The following is a 17,500-nucleotide window of genomic DNA, read 5'->3' as shown; positions in this document are numbered from 1 at the left end:
AGTTCTTGTGCTGATGTTGCTTCCAGAGGCAGTTTGGAACTCGGTAGTGAGTGTTGCGACTGAGGACAGACAATTTTTACATGCTACCCGCTTCAACACTCAGAGGTCCCGTTCTGTGAGCTTGTGTGGCCTACCACTTTGCGGCTGAGTCGTTGTTGCTCCTAGACATTTCCAATTCACAATAACAGATCTTACAGTTGACTGGGGCAGCTCTAGCAGGGCAGAAACTTGACGAACTGACTTGTTGGAAAGGTGACATCCTATGACGGTACCATGTTGAAAGTCACTAGCTCTTCAGTAAGGCAATTTTATTAATAATGTTTGTCTATGGAGATTGCATTGCTGTGTGCTTGATTTTATACACCTGTCAGCAACGGGTGTGGCTGAAATAGCCAAATCCACTAATTTGAAGGGGTGTCCATATACTTTTGTATATATTGTATATATTTTAGGGGGGATAAAATATTGAATTTGGCCTTTACTGTTATAGCCCATAGAAACACATTGAATAACACATTCATAAATTGCAAAACAAAACAAAAATGTTTCAAGAGGAATAAGGTTTTGAAGTGTTTTTCCTATATCTTGGAGATATAAGAAAACTCATGGATTTGCAAGTTTTTTTTTGCCATATTCAATCACTTTGTTTATGGCACTTTTTTTTACACCTTATTAACTTTTGTGCCATTCTTACAGGGTTACCTTCCCCTGCACTTGTGTAGGTCATAGAGCAAAACAAGTGAGTGAGTGTTTACCTGTCGATGTTGGTGACTTATTAGTTTGTAACTCAAACGGTTCGGTCTGGACAGTTGGTTTTGTGAGAGCACATTTTCGAAATTAGGACTTGGGTGTCTGAAAGTTCAGACGACTGCTTGTGGATGTTGTAGAGCAAAACATATGACACTGTTTTGTTCGTGAGAGACGCTAGCTTAAACTGTTCAGGTTTTACTTACCTAACGTAGCAGGCATAAAAGAAACACCTGAAACTAGATCCTCTACATACTGGTCGTGACGAGAATAAAAAAATGTTGGGGGAGGTTCTCTTCTGCACTGTTCAACCAATCCAGTAAATGTGGAGGAGTAGTTAAAATGGTGTCACCTTGTTAACGTTCAGAAGAGGAAGTTGCATCACAGGCTCTCTTTCAATTTCCCCTGAAAACCAGGACATCCGGTTGTTGGGGACTTGGCAGATGCAAGGGTTTTACAGACGATTTTGTGACAATTTTCTTGTCCGGATCCTCTGTGTAGAAAACACCACTTTCAACAAGCTCCAGGAATAGGTTTAAACCAGTGGTTCTTAACCTGGGTTCGATCGAACCCCAGGGGTTCGGTGAGTCAGTCTCAGGGGTTCGGCGGAGGTCAAGACACACATTCGATTAATATGATTCGTGATGACACGCTCCGCTTGGCCATCATTGGCTGCAGGTGATCACGCTACATCGTTTGGCCTATCTGTGCTGCAGGGAATTTGGTGCGCTCAGTAGTCGACTTGTGATTTCTTTCTTAATATTTTAATCCCTTCATACTTACTATGTCGAGCAAAAAAAGAAAGTGGTCTGACGAATATGTACAATATGGATTTACATGTATAACCGAACGTGATGGGAGTCAGTGTCCTAACTGCATGATTTGCAATGCCAAGTTGAGCAATTCTAGTCTAGCACCGGCAAAACTAAGAGAACACTTCCTTAAGCTGCATGGAGATGGAAAATACAAGAACACAACGCTCGCTGAATTCAAGGTGAAGAGAGCCAGATTCGATGAAAAGGCTACTCTGCCTGTTCTCGGCTTTGTACCCATCAACAAACCGATCCTCACAGCATCGTACGAAGTTGCTTACCTGATCGCAAAGCAGGGCAAACCACACACCATTGGTGAAACACTCATAAAACCAGCTACGTTGAAGATGGCGAATATCATGCTGGGAAAAGAGGCCGAAGTTAAGTTATCCCAAATTCCTCCTATAAATGACACCATCAGCGACAGAATCGAGGACATGAGCAAAGACATCTTGGCTCAAGTAGTTGCAGATCTGATTTCAAGCCCGGCAAAATTCAGCCTTCAACTCGACGAGACCACAGATGTTTCCAATCTAAGCCAGCTTGCAGTATTCGTGCGCTATGTGAAAGACGACGTGATAAAGGAAGAATTTTTATTTTGTAAGCCTCTTACAACAACAACTAAGGCAGCCGATGTGAAGAAACTTGTGGATGACTTCTTCAAAGACAACAATCTTTCGTGGGATATGGTTTCTGCAGTTTGTTCGGACGGAGCTCCAGTCATGCTGGGAAGAAAGTCTGGTTTTGGTGCGCTAGTGAAAGCCGATGCACCACACATCATTGTTACGCATTGTATTCTGCACAGGCATGCGTTGGCAACAAAAACCTTGCCTCCAAAACTGGCAGAAGTATTAAAAATTGTAGTGGAATGCGTGAACTATGTGCGAACTAGTGCTCTGCGGTATCGCATCTTCAGTGAGCTGTGTAAAGAAATGGGCTCTGAATTCGAGGTACTTCTGTACCATTCTAACGTTAGGTGGTTATCCCGGGGACAGGTGCTGAATCGTGTTTTTGCCGTGCGTGTGGAATTAGCCCTGTTTTTGCAAGAGCACCAACATTGTCATGCAGATTGCTTCAAAAATTCTGAGTTCATTCTCATTTTAGCGTACATGGCCGATATCTTCGCAGCTCTCAATCATCTCAATCAAAAGATGCAGGGCGGTGGAGTCAACATCATCGAAGCGGAGGAAAACCTGAAGGCTTTTCAAAAAAAGCTACCGTTATGGAAACGACGAACAGAGAACAATAACTTCGCAAACTTTCCCCTGCTGGACGACTGTGTAAGTAAGATCGAAGATGTATCTGGAATTGGAGACATTTCTGTACCCGCTGAACTGAAGCAAGCAATTGCCATGCACTTAGATGAGCTTGCAAATTCTCTCGACGGATACTTCCCTACAAGAGAGTCATATCCAGCATGGGTGAGACAGCCGTTCACGTTTAGTGTTGAGATAACAGATGTCAATGATGAATACCTCAATGAAATCATGGAAATTCAGCAGAGCCAGGTTCAACAGCAACTCTTCAGAACAACAACGCTTTCAACGTTTTGGTGTCAACAAATGGTAACGTACCCTGTTATTGCTAAGAAAGCTCTGGAGATTTTCATACCGTTTGTTACAACATATCTTTGCGAGCAATCCTTTTCGAGGATGCTGGACATAAAAACGAAGAAAAGGAACAGACTTTGTTGCGAAAATGACATGAGTGGCACTTGCCAAGGTGAAGCCGCGCATTTCTGAACTGGTCTCTGAAAGGCAACAGCAGAAGTCACACTGATTTGCAGTAAATATTCATTATTATGTTTTTGTTTTTGTGTGAAAATGATCATCTGTGTGAAAATGTTTTGATGATTTTGTTCTTTGTACACAGTGATGTTGATGCACGGTTCATTTTGTGCACCAGTCAAATATATACCTATGTTTTGAATTTGATTTGTTTTTTCAATTAAGAAGGGTTCGGTGAATGCGCATATGAAACTGGTGGGGTTCAGTACCTCCAACAAGGTTAAGAACCACTGGTTTAAACTTTAGATCGGCGGAAAGAGAGAATTGAGCTGCAGTCAATGCAGAAACAGTAAGTCTCTAGCATAAACACATAGTGAGCTATTCAATATAAAAATGATGTCATGCTAGAGTCATTATCTTTAGCTACAGCCTCAGAATTTCACAAGGCCTTTGTTTGATTTTGGAGTGGTGGGTGTGTGTGCTGTTGTCAATGCAACCTGTCACGAAAGGTCACAGGTGTCACTGTTGATGACTAAGAAAATGACTGAGGGGCCAGTGATGGGGGCTGTGTGTGTGTCTGTGTGTGTCTGTGTTTGTGTAGGTGTGGTCCTTTTGTGTCTTCACTAGGATCACTGCATTGACCTATGACCTACTGTATGATCCCAGTGTCATAAAATATTACTAGGTCTTTAAGAGTTTATTCGGAAGATCGCAGCTCCATAAATATTATTTTGTGGTGCCCGACTCTCTACATGATTAGCTCAATCAGATAATATTAATTACAGAGAAATTATTTCATAGAATAGCATGTCATATCACTTAATCCGGCATAGCCAAAGACATGACACTAGGAAGTAGTGCTGTATACTCAAACTTAACTTGTCCACTGTATCAGTTGACTTTCCATTTGGTATGAACTATTCTGCCGATCTAGACACAATATGTCACATTGAGGTGTGTACAATATGTTGTTAATTTAAGCCAGTTTGCTACAGCAGGAAAACAAATCCTGCAGAAACAGAAAATGTTAGGGCAAATCAAGTATCAAGTTCTCAAGTGAAAATACAATTTTCTTTTAAGCCTTTTTAAACCTTGAATACACTGCAAGTTTGTGTTTCCTGCCGTGCAGAAAAATGATCAGCATCAAAAGAGTGATCAAATTAAGATCCGCCATCTGTACAGTGCCTTGTTCTTTGTGAATGTACACTTGACTGTTTCCCCCCTGGTTGGCTGCACATTTGCAGCGGCAGATTGAGGTCTTAAACGTGAAGTCATGTTAAGAATTGAAAGTGTCCTTGCATGTGAATGTTTTTTTTAAAATCTTTGTTAAAAAAACAGGGATTTAAAACCAAACCAACGGAATCAAGTGGTGTGGCTGCGGTCCGGAGTTGGAGCGTTCAGATTTATGTTTGACTTGTTCTGTCTAAATTGTTAGTCTTGTGTTACAGGCAAATAAGGTATTTCAGTTTTTTTTTTTTTTTATACATATGAGAAAAAAATATGTAAAAACCTGTTTTCACTTTGTTGTTATGGGGCATTGTGTGTAGATTGATGAGGGGAAACAATGATTGAATCCATTTTAGAACAAGGCTATAGTGTAACACAATGTGGAGAAAGGGGAAGGGGTCTGAATACTTTCCGAATGCATTGTATCTGGAAACACAAAATCCCCATTTTTTAAAGAAAGACCACAGGGTTTGCGCCTGTGCAACAGTAGATATTAAGTTTAACATATGTTTGTATTGTACATTTGATCAAGACTTAAAGATAACTAAGGTTATTTTAAGACATCCAACAGAATAGCAATGATTTGTACATTCCCCAGTTGCTCCCCACATGGGAAGATAGAGACACAGACTATAGGAAAACGCTGGTGGCCTTTTCGCTAAGGGGGGAATTTGTTAAGACTCAGCAAATCTGTCACTGTTATTGGGGACTGAGATGCGGAGATGTGCTGGGTATTCTTCTGGATTCACTTTCAGGGTTTCCGTTTGTCTGTTTGAGATCCCACTAATGGATTACAGGCTCCCCATGGTCTCCAGAGAAGATTTCTAGACTTCTTTGGCTTCTTGAGTGACTTCTTTGGCCCTTACGGTTAGTTCACGAGCTAGACTAAATGGCTTACTTCATCATTTTATGAGCAAGAAATGATGTCGATGAATCTGTCTGGTACTGTACGTTGTTTAGTTGAAAGTGATGCTCATGTTAATCATTACATTAACATTTTAGTCATTTAGCAGACTTACAGGAGCAATTATGGTTAAGTGCCATGCTCAAGGGTACATCAACAGATTTGGGGGGATTCAAAGCAGCAACCTTTCAGTTACTGGCCCAACGCTTTTAACTACTAGGCTATCTGCCGCCCTCCTGCCATCCTCCTGCCATCCTCCTGCAGCCCTCCTGCCATCATCCTGACATCCTCCTGACATCCTCCTGCAGCCCTCCTGCCATCCTCCTGATATCCTCCTGCAGCCCTCCTGCCATCCTCCTGATATCCTCCTGACATCCTCCTGCAGCCCTCCTGCCATCCTCCTGCCATCCTCCTGCAGCCCTCCTGCCATCCTCCTGATATCCTCCTGATATCCTCCTGCCATCCTCCTGCCATCCTCCTGCCATCCTCCTGCAGCCCTCCTGACATTGTCCTGCCATCCTCCTGATATCCTCCTGTCATCTTCCTGCCATCCTCCTGCCATCCTCCTGCCATCCACCTGACATCCTCCTGCAGCCCTCCTGCCATCCTCCTGACTTCTTAGGCCTACACCATGCCCCTGTATGTTTAGGGGATTGATATCTCACACACATTTTCATTGGATTTAAATGTAAAACCTATATTGTCTTTCCTCTTTCTGTAGATATTGTTACCATTCTAACCATGCATAGTAAGAGTTTGAAAGCACACATGTAGGGTTGAAGGCCCGTTGTGCTCCGCTCTGTGAGGTATTTTAACCTGGGCCTGGGCGCACTCTCTCCAATTCACAGATAATCTGGACTGGACCCTTGACGGCCTACTTCCTGACCAAATGTACCGTATCCATAGGAGTCAGGGGTCAATGGACTTGTCACTAAAATATGGAAATCAGTCTCTTTGTGGGTCATTGGGGGCTGAAGCAGATGTGCTTGCTCTTAATTCACTTTCAGGGGTTCCATTCTGTTCCGTTCTTTTCCAGTCTCAAATCGACTCTCAGTTGGTCTTCTTGGCTAAGGTCAGTTATTTCTGAGCATATTTCATCTATCACAGTGCGTCTGGTACACCTTTAGGAAATTCACAACGTTTTCTTTCCAACACCGTCTTTCGTTTTGGCGTTTTAAGATGTATTCGTTTACCTTTCTCTTTCCCTTCTCTCATTCTCTCCATCCCTCCTTCTTTCTTTCTCTCTCGCTCCCGGTACACAGTGTGTGTTTCAACGAGAGCCTGGTCTGGCCCCTCGGAACTCTCCCCCTGTAGAGAAAACTGACTTCCAGGTTTGTATTCAGAAAGTGTCTCAGAGTTGGTGTGCTGATCTAGGATCAGGTCACCTCTGTCTATTCATTATAATCTGAAAAGCCAAACAGATCCTAGTTCAGCACACATTGAGACACTTTATGGATATGAGATTAGGTCTGTTACTAACCCCCGTGTCTACCTAAACCAGCCGACCAAGTTTCCAGTCCAGGAATTAAAATTTAACTTTAAAACAGTATTTCTACTGTTTCACTACAAGTGAAATATTATTCGTTCATAAATAACTGTGTTTCCTGTCAACTATAAGTGGAGGCTGTAAAAGGGGATCCAGGGGCCTCAAATACATTCAGACACTTACCCTTCAGGTTCTGCTGCTTGCTTATGAGGCTGAAGGTGGATGAGAATGTATGGGCTGTATCAGATCAAACACACACCCACACACACACACACACACACACACACACACCCCCACACACCCCACACACACACACACACACACACACACACACACACACACACACACACACACACACACACACACAGAGACATATCCACATGCAGTACAGTCTACACATAGCTGGTGTGTATTTGATGTGGGTGAGAGGGAGGAGGCTATTCCAGGCTGTGCCAGGCTACTGGTCGAGCGGCGGTTAACGCTGCTTGGCCGACCCTGGTATGTTTAGGTGGGGAATGAGTGTGTGTTGGCACGGAGCATCCGGATCCAATGCCTGGCCCCTGTCAAGCACTAGGGCATGAGAGAGAGAGAGAGAGAGAGAGAGAGAGAGAGAGAGAGAGAGAGAGAGAGAGAGAGAGAGAGAGAGAGAGAGAGAGAGAGAGAGAGAGAGAGAGAGAGAGAGAGTTAGAGGCCCCTCTCCAGACTACAGCTTGGCACTAAGACAAGACAGAAAATGACCACCTCCAGCTTAGCGTTGGGTAGTAAATTAGATCTAAATACTGATTAGTCAGATCAACAGCATGTATCCTCTAGGACACTGCTCTGTGTGTTCTGGTCTCAACAAGCTACCACAGTGTTTTCTGTCCTTCACCCATGCATGGCCTGGAGCGAGATGGTAAGCTCCCTTCACAACTGTGTACTTCTTATATTGCCAACTTCAAATTTTGTCAAAATTCATGCATTGTGGTTTGACAAACAGTTCTGATTCAGTATAGCCTATCCATTATAGTTGGAGATAGCGATTTTCTGACCTTCCGTACTGTTCGCTAACTGGTCACTATAACACAACTGGTCTATATAACACAACTGGTCTCTATGACACAACTGGTCTATATAACACAACTGGTCTCTATGACACAACTGGTCTCTATAACACAACTGGTCTCTTTAACACAACTGGTCTATAATACAACTGGTCTCTATGACACAACTGGTCTCTATGACACAACTGGTCTATAATACAACTGGTCTCTATGACACAACTGGTCTCTATGACACAACTGGTCTCTATAACACAACTGGTCTATATAACACAACTGGTCTATATAACACAACTGGTCTCTATGTCAAAACTGGTCTCTATAACACAACTGGTCTCTTTAACACAACTGGTCTCTATGACACAACTGGTCTATATAACACAACTGGTCTCTATGACACAACTGGTCTCTATAACACAACTGGTCTCTTTAACACAACTGGTCTATAATACAACTGGTCTCTATGACACAACTGGTCTCTATGACACAACAGGTCTATAATACAACTGGTCTCTATGACACAACTGGTCTCTATGACACAACTGGTCTCTATAACACAACTGGTCTCTATAACACAACTGGTCTATATAACACAACTGGTCTATATAACACAACTGGTCTCTATGTCAAAACTGGTCTCTATAACACAACTGGTCTCTTTAACACAACTGGTCTCTATGACACAACTGGTCTCTATAACACAACTGGTCTCTTTAACACAACTGGTCTATAATACAACTGGTCTCTATAACACAACTGGTCTCTATGACACAACTGGTCTATAATACAACAGGTCTCTATAACACAACTGGTCTTTATAACACAACTGGTCTTTATAACACAACTGGTCTATAATACAACTGGTCTATAACACAACTGGTCTATAACACAACTGGTCTCTAATACAACTGGTCTATAACACAACTGGTCTATAATACAACTGGTCTATAACACAACTGGTATATATAACACAACTGGTCTTTATAACACAACTGGTCTCTATAACACAACTGGTCTATAACACAACTGGTCTTTATAACACAACTGGTCTTTATAACACAACTGGTCTATAACACAACTGGTCTATATAACACAACTGGTCTAAAACACAACTGGTCTCTATAACACAACTGGTATATATAACACAACTGGTCTATAACACAACTGGTCTTTATAACACAACTGGTCTATAACACAACTGGTCTCTATAACACAACTGGTCTATAACACAACTGGTCTATATAACACAACTGGTCTATAACACAACTGGTCTTTATAACAGAACTGGTCTATAACACAACTGGTCTGTAACACAACTGGTCTTTATAACACAACTGGTCTATAACACAACTGGTCTCTATAACACAACTGGTCTATAACACAACTGGTCTATATAACACAACTGGTCTATAACACAACTGGTCTATATAACACAACTGGTCTATAATACAACTGGTCTATAACACAACTGGTCTCTATAACACAATTGGTCTATAACACGAGGGATGCATTGAGACGGCCATCTTCTTCTGTGAGGATCATATAGTGCAGGGCTGCCAAATTCCGGTCTTGGAGGGCCAAAACACTTCCGGTTTTCATGCTCTCTTTCTAACCAGGGACTGATTAAGATGTGGGACACCAGGTGAGCCCAATTGACTACTAGGTAGAAAAAAAACAGAAGTGTTTCTGCCCTCCAGGATGGGAATTGGGCAGCCCTGATTTAGTCGATGGAGGAATGTTTGAAAACAAGCTCGGTAGCTCTACAGCCAGACAGCTTCCTGACCCCTAAATTCTTGACCCCTAGCGTCCTGACCCCTAGCTTCCTGATCAGTCTCAGGTGCTTTTAACACAAAGCATAATTGCCAAGTTAATAGAAGTATTATCCACCTCCGTGATTTCAGAATTTGCTCATGGTCATGGACATGTTTTTGCATCTGTGTGTGTATACTGTCTGTACCGGTCCTTCCTTTACATGCAACTAACAGGGTTGGGGTCAATTCCTGTTCGATCCCAGTCAATTCAGAAAGTAACCAAATTCCATCTCCAATTCCAAATGTTCCTAATTCAAAAGCATGGAAGCATTGAAGAGAATTGGAATTGGAATTTCAGTGGGACTGGAATTGAAATGGAGTTAACCCCAACCCTGGCAACTAACTACATTTCTAGGCTAAGTGTCATCTGTGTTGAGGCTAACACTGAGTGTCTGCGTCCTCTGTACAGCGTGCCCGCCTGGCACCTACAAGCCAGAGGGTACACCTGGAGGCCTGGGTACCTGCCTGCCCTGCCCTGACCAGCACCACACCTCCCAGCCCAGCAGCACCTCACGCAGCGACTGTGTCTGCAAGCAGGGCTACAGGCCCCAGGGGAAGACCTGTGAAGGTACGAGGCTCCAGACTGTCCACGCTACACTTCCAAAGTCAGACACTTAGGGCCGTTCTCCCAGACACCAGCTAGGCCGAGCCCTGGGCTAAAAAGCATACTGAATGGAGAATGCTTGAAATAACCTTTTAAACCAGAATGAGGCTTAAAGTCAAATTCCACCACTTTTCAACCTCATATTCATTATTAAAAAGTAGTGGAATTGCCCTTTAATGTGCATCTGGGAAACCGGCAGAACTCCCTAGGGAGTTAACGTTCCCAAAGCCCTTAGGCTTCACCACAACCAAGCATCTGCCGCAGGGATCAGCCTCAATACCAAGGCTTGAGGGCTGTATGTGTGTGTGTGTGTGTGTGTGTGTGTGTGTCTTTTATTTTACTCTTCTTGTGGTGACCAGAAGTCTTCACAGGGATAGTGAAACAAGAATCATTTGGACAAGTGGGGACATTTTCCCGCTCCCCAAAAGGAAAAAGGCTATCTTAGCCTTAGGGGGTAAATTTAGGGTTAGATTTAGGATTAAGGGTTAGGTTTTAGGAGTCAGGGAAAATAGTACTTTGAATGGGAAACAATAGTTGGTCTCCACAAGCATAGTAAAACAAATGTGTGTGTGTGTGTGTTTGTGTGTGTGCATGTGCGTGCATGTGCAGTATAATAACTGAGTGTGCGTGTTCGTGCATTTGGGCTTTTGTATCAAATAGAGGAAATCTGAGTATTTTTCATGTTTCTCCTCTCCCTCCCTTTCTCTCTCCTTCCATCCATCTCTCTCCCCGTCTCTCTCTCCTTCCATCCATCTCTCTCTCCTTCCATCCATCTCTCTCCCCATCTCTCTCTCCTTCCATCCATCTCTCTCCCCGTCTCTCTCTCCTTCCATCCATCTCTCTCCCCATCTCTCTCTCCTTCCATCCATCTCTCTCCCCATCTCTCTCTCCTTCCATCCATCTCTCTCCCCGTCTCTCTCTCCTTCCATCCATCTCTCTCCCCATCTCTCTCTCCTTCCATCCATCTCTCTCCCCATCTCTCTCTCCTTCCATCCATCTCTCTCCCCGTCTCTCTCTCCTTCCATCCATCTCTCTCCCCATCTCTCTCTCCTTCCATCCATCTCTCTCCCCATCTCTCTCTCCTTCCATCCATCTCTCTCCCCATCTCTCTCTCCTCCATCCATCTCTCTCCCCATCTCTCTCTCCTTCCATCCATCTCTCTCCCCGTCTCTCTCCTTCCATCCATCTCTCTCTCCTTCCATCCATCTCTCTCCCCGTCTCTCTCTCCTTCCATCCATCTCTCTTCCCGTCTCTCTCCTTCCATCCATCTCTCTCTCCTTCCATCCATCTCTCTCCCCATCTCTCTCTCCTTACATCCATCTCTCTCCTTCCATCCATCTCTCTCTCCTTCCATCCATCTCTCTCCCCATCTCTCTCTCCTTCCATCCATCTCTCTCCCCATCTCTCTCTCCTTCCATCCATCTCTCTCCTTCCATCCATCTCTCTCTCCTTCCATCCATCTCTCTCCCCATCTCTCTCTCCTTCCATCCATCTCTCTCCCCGTCTCTCTCTCCTTCCATCCATCTCTCTTCCCGTCTCTCTCCTTCCATCCATCTCTCTCTCCTTCCATCCATCTCTCTCCCCATCTCTCTCTCCTTACATCCATCTCTCTCCTTCCATCCATCTCTCTCTCCTTCCATCCATCTCTCTCCCCATCTCTCTCTCCTTCCATCCATCTCTCTCCCCATCTCTCTCTCCTTACATCCATCTCTCTCCCCATCTCTCTCTCCTTCCATCCATCTCTCTCTCCTTCCATCCATCTCTCTCCCCATCTCTCTCTCCTTCCATCCATCTCTCTCCCCATCTCTCTCTCCTTCCATCCATCTCTCTCCTTCCATCCATCTCTCTCTCCTTCCATCCATCTCTCTCCCCATCTCTCTCTCCTTCCATCCATCTCTCTCCCCACCTCTCTCTCCTTCCATCCATCTCTCTCCCCATCTCTCTCTCCTTCCATCCATCTCTCTCCCCATCTCTCTCCTTCCATCCATCTCTCTCCTTACATCCATCTCTCTCCTTCCATCCATCTCTCTCTCCTTCCATCCATCTCTCTCCCCATCTCTCTCTCCTTCCATCCATCTCTCTCCCCATCTCTCTCTCCTTACATCCATCTCTCTCCCCATCTCTCTCTCCTTCCATCCATCTCTCTCTCCTTCCATCCATCTCTCTCCCCATCTCTCTCCTTCCATCCATCTCTCTCCCCATCTCTCTCTCCTTCCATCCATCTCTCTCCTTCCATCCATCTCTCTCTCCTTCCATCCATCTCTCTCCCCATCTCTCTCTCCTTCCATCCATCTCTCTCCCCATCTCTCTCCTTCCATCCATCTCTCTCCCCATCTCTCTCCTTCCATCCATCTCTCTCCCCATCTCTCTCATTCCATCCATCTCTCTCTCCTTCCATCCATCTCTCTCCCCATCTCTCTCCTTCCATCCATCTCTCTCCCCATCTCTCTCTCCTTCCATCCATCTCTCTCCCCATCTCTCTCTCCTTCCATCCATCTCTCTCCCCATCTCTCTCTCCTTCCATCCATCTCTCTCCCCATCTCTCTCCTTCCATCCATCTCTCTCTCCTTCCATCCATCTCTCTCCCCATCTCTCTCTCCTTCCATCCATCTCTCTCCCCATCTCTCTCCTTCCATCCATCTCTCTCTCCTTCCATCCATCTCTCTCCCCATCTCTCTCTCCTTCCATCCATCTCTCTCCCCATCTCTCTCCTTCCATCCATCTCTCTCCCCATCTCTCTCCTTCCATCCATCTCTCTCCCCATCCCCAGTGGTGTACTGCCCTGAGCTGTCTCCTCCAGAGAATGGTTTCTTCATCCAGAATGTGTGTAATAACCAGTTCAATGCTGCCTGCGGGGTACGATGCCAGCCTGGCTACGACCTGCAGGGCAGCGGCATCAGACTGTGCCAGCCAGACGGGACATGGTCAGGCTCTCCGCCCAGCTGCAGAGGTGAGAGGGTGGTAGAACACACACACACACACACACACACACACACACACACACACACACACACACACACACACACACACACACACACACACACACACACCTTAACCCCTCTAATGGTCCCTCTAACCTTAACAACTAATTGTCCCTCTAACCTTAACCTCTCTAATTGTCCCTCTAACCTTAACCTCTCTAATGGTCCCTCTAACCCTAACCTTAACCTCTCTAATGGTCCCTCTAACCCTAACCTTAACCTCTCTAATGGTCCCTCTAACCCTAACCTTAACCTCTCTAATGGTCCCTCTAACCCTAACCTTAACCTCTCTAATGGTCCCTCTAACCCTATCCTTAACCTTTCTAATGGTCCCTCTAACCCTAACCCTTCTGATGTTTCAACACATTCTTAAACATTTGTGAGTTACATCGGCCTATCAGGGAGACGCACACATGCACATACTGTACACAAAACACACGCACGTACTGTACACAAAACACACGCACGTACTGTACACAAAACACACACGCACATACTGTACACAAAACACACATGCACATACTGTACACAAAACACACGCACGTACTGTACACAAAACACACAGACATACTGTACACAAAACACACACGCACATACTGTACACAAAACACACACGCACATACACAAAACACACGGACATACTGTACACAAAACACACTCGCACATACTGTACACAAAACACACACGCACATACACAAAACACACGGACATACTGTACACAAAACACACTCGCACATACTGTACACAAAACACACACGCACATACACAAAACACACGGACATACTGTACACAAAACACACACGCACATACTGTACACAAACACACACGCACATACTGTACACAAAACACACCCGCACATATTGTACACAAAACACACACGCACATATTGTACACAAAATACACACGCACATACTGTACACAAAACACACACGCACATACTGTACACAAAACACACACACACATCCTGTACACAAAACACACACACACATGCTGTACATAAAACACACATGCACATACTATACACAAAACACACACGCACATACTGTACACAAAACACACACGTACATACTGTACACAAAACACACGAGCACATACTATACACAAAACACACACGCACATACAAAGAACACACACGCACATACTGTACACAAAACACACACGCACATACTGTACACAAAACAAGCACGTACGCACGCACGGACACACACGCACACGCACACGCACACACACACACACACACATTGTATATAGTTAGTAAGAGGGCTTGTTAAGTTTGGGCATGGTGTGTAGAGTTAGTATGGAGACTGTCTGGCTGGTGTGTCAACGTATCCTCTGAGGATTGAGATCATGCGTGTGTGTGTGTGCTTGGCTCACTGCCTGTGTGCCTTCCTGTGTGTGTATATGTGTGCCTCGACGTCTGTCTCTCTGTCTCTCTGTCTGTCTGCCTCTCTGTGTCTGCATGAGTTCCAGTGCGGGACCTCCCAGCCAGTTAAGGCATCAGGGAGGGGGTCTCCTAAAAGCCTGTCTCTCAGTGGTGCTGAAAACCAACACACTAAACACACTCTTCTAGACCTCAGGCTGACACGACCAGCCCTGCAGGATCAAAGTTTTTATTAAGGGATTTTGCAGGAGAGCAAATGATAGTTCTCAGAAAATATTTATCTAATGTTTTAGACAGATGAATCATTCTTCTTTTTTCATTCCTCCATTTCAATTTTGTATCTCCTTCCATATCTGCTACTTGGTTCCTCTCTCTTTTTAAAAATCTCTCTCTGTCTCTCTCTCTCTCTCTCACACCCTCTTTTCATACTGTAAATTTGTCATTGCGGTTAGACCGACCAGTATCTAGGATTTCCTCTGTGTTTCTCTGTTTCAACAACAGTGCGCTCCTGTCCCGCCCTATCACCGCCCCAGCACGGACACATGAACTGCAGCGAGGGTGGCGCCTCTAACAGGGCGGAGTGCGAGATTCGCTGTGCAGAGGGCTACAGGCTGGAGGGAGACACCAGGCTCAGCTGTCAGGCCGACTCACTGTGGAGCGGGATCCAACCACGGTGTGTGGGTAAGCCTGCAGGAACCAATTACCCCACTCTCCCCCTAAAACCCCACTGTACCCCACTAAAAACATAGCATCCAGAACAGGGTTATCTAGAACAGGGTTATCTAGAACGGGGTTATCTATTTTGGATGCTATTTGAATGGAGATTATGGAGAGAGAGAGAGAGAGACAGAGAGAGAGAGAGAGAGAGAGAGAGAGAGAGAGAAAGACTGCGAGAGAGTGCTCGCGCGTGTAATGATTTAAAGCTAGATATTTGAGTGATAGTCTGTTTTAAAACTCTGCAGCTGCAATTAACACAATAATCTTTACAATGAAAAAACAGGCCAGATGAAGATGGGTAAATGAGACGTGCATCCACACCCTGAACAGACATGCAGAGGCCGTAGAGAAGCCAGATTTAGACATTGCATTTCATTTAACAGTTAGATTTCACGCCATGCTGTTCACATAAATAATTTATTATAATTTACCGGTTTCTCGCAGCTATTTATCCCGAGAAAAGGGAGTGGTTTTGGTAGCCAGGTTCCTGCCATTCAAACATCTAATACCCCACTCTCACCCCTAAAACCCCCACTCTACCCCAACTCTTCCCACTAAAAACCCACTCTACCCCCACTCTGCCACTTACCACAATCTCCCCACTAAAACCCAACTCTACCCTGCTCTTCCCACTAAAACCCCACTCTACCCCCACTCTCCCCACTAAAACACTACTCTACCCCCACCCCCCCACTAAAACCCCAAACTCCACACTAAAACCCCACTCTACCCCACTCTCCCCACTAAAACCCCACTCTACCCCCACTCTCCCCACTAAAACCCCACTCTACCCCACTCTCCCCACTAAAACCTCACTCTACCCTACTCTCCCCACTAAAACCCTACTCTACCCCCACTCTTCCCACTAAAACCCCATTCTACCCCACTCTATCCCCACTATGCCCCTTACCACGCTCTCCCCACTAAAAACTCACTCTACCCTGCTCTTTCCACTAAAACCCCACTCTACCCTGCTCTTCCCACTAAAACCCCACTCTACCCCCACTCTCCCCACTAAAACCCTACTCTACCCCCACTCTACCCACTAAAACCCCAAACTCCTCACTAAAACCTCACTCTACCCTGCTCTCCCCACTAAAACCCTACTCTAACCCCACTCTTCCCACTAAAACCCCACTCTACCCCACTCTACCCCCACTATGCCCCTTACCACGCTCTCCCTACTAAAACCTCACTCTACCCTGCTCTTCCCACTAAAACCCCACTCTACCCCACTCTCTACACTAAAACCCCACTCTACCCCCACCCCCCCACTAAAACCTCACTCTACCTCCACTCTCCCCACTAAACCCACACTCTACCCCCACCCTCCCCACTAAAACCTCACTCTACCTCCACTCTCCCCACTAAAACCCCACTCTGCCCCCACCCTCCCCACTAAAACCTCACTTTACCTCCACTCTCCCCACTAAAACCCCACTCTACACCCACCCTCCCCACTAAAACCTCACTCTACCTCCACTCTCCCCACTAAAACCCCACTCTGCCCCCACCCTCCCCACTAAAACCTCACTTTACCTCCACTCTCCCCACTAAAACCCCACTCTACCCCCACCCTCCCCACTAAAACCTCACTCTACCTCCACTCTCCCCACTAAAACCCCACTCTACCCCCACCCTCCCCACTAAAACCTCACTTTACCTCCACTCTCCCCACTAAAACCCCACTCTACCCCCACCCTCCCCACTAAAACCTCACTTTACCCCCACTCTCCCCACTAAAACCCCACTCTACCCCACTCTCCCCACTAAAACCCCACTCTACCCCCACTCTCCCCACTAAAACCCCACTCTACCCCACTCTCCCCACTAAAACCTCACTCTACCCTACTCTCCCCACTAAAACCCTACTCTACCCCCACTCTTCCCACTAAAACCCCATTCTACCCCACTCTCCCCACTAAAACACCACTCTATCCCCACTATGCCCCTTACCACGCTCTCCCCGCTAAAAACTCACTCTACCCTGCTCTTTCCACTAAAACCCCACTCTACCCTGCTCTTCCCACTAAAACCCCACTCTACCCCCACTCTCCCCACTA

The 17,500-nt window shown here is 45.5% G+C and overlaps 1 protein-coding gene across 2 annotated transcripts in view; it reads left to right on the top strand.

The window, feature by feature from the left end:
- Positions 1 to 17,500, top strand: part of LOC110532940 (sushi, von Willebrand factor type A, EGF and pentraxin domain-containing protein 1) — a 156,232-nt gene that overhangs the window by 55,031 nt on the left and 83,701 nt on the right. For both annotated transcript variants that reach the window (XM_036987454.1, XM_036987453.1), the window contains exons 4-6: positions 10,164 to 10,322; positions 13,129 to 13,308; positions 15,222 to 15,401. In XM_036987454.1, coding sequence (XP_036843349.1) covers positions 10,164 to 10,322; positions 13,129 to 13,308; positions 15,222 to 15,401 — 519 coding nt within the window. The remainder of the gene's footprint in view (positions 1 to 10,163; positions 10,323 to 13,128; positions 13,309 to 15,221; positions 15,402 to 17,500) is intronic.

This window comes from Oncorhynchus mykiss, chromosome 9 (assembly GCF_013265735.2).
Source record: "Oncorhynchus mykiss isolate Arlee chromosome 9, USDA_OmykA_1.1, whole genome shotgun sequence".
Classification (NCBI taxonomy): domain Eukaryota; kingdom Metazoa; phylum Chordata; class Actinopteri; order Salmoniformes; family Salmonidae; genus Oncorhynchus; species Oncorhynchus mykiss.
Note: the sequence above shows the minus strand (reverse complement) of the source record. Positions and strands in the feature narration are given on the sequence as shown.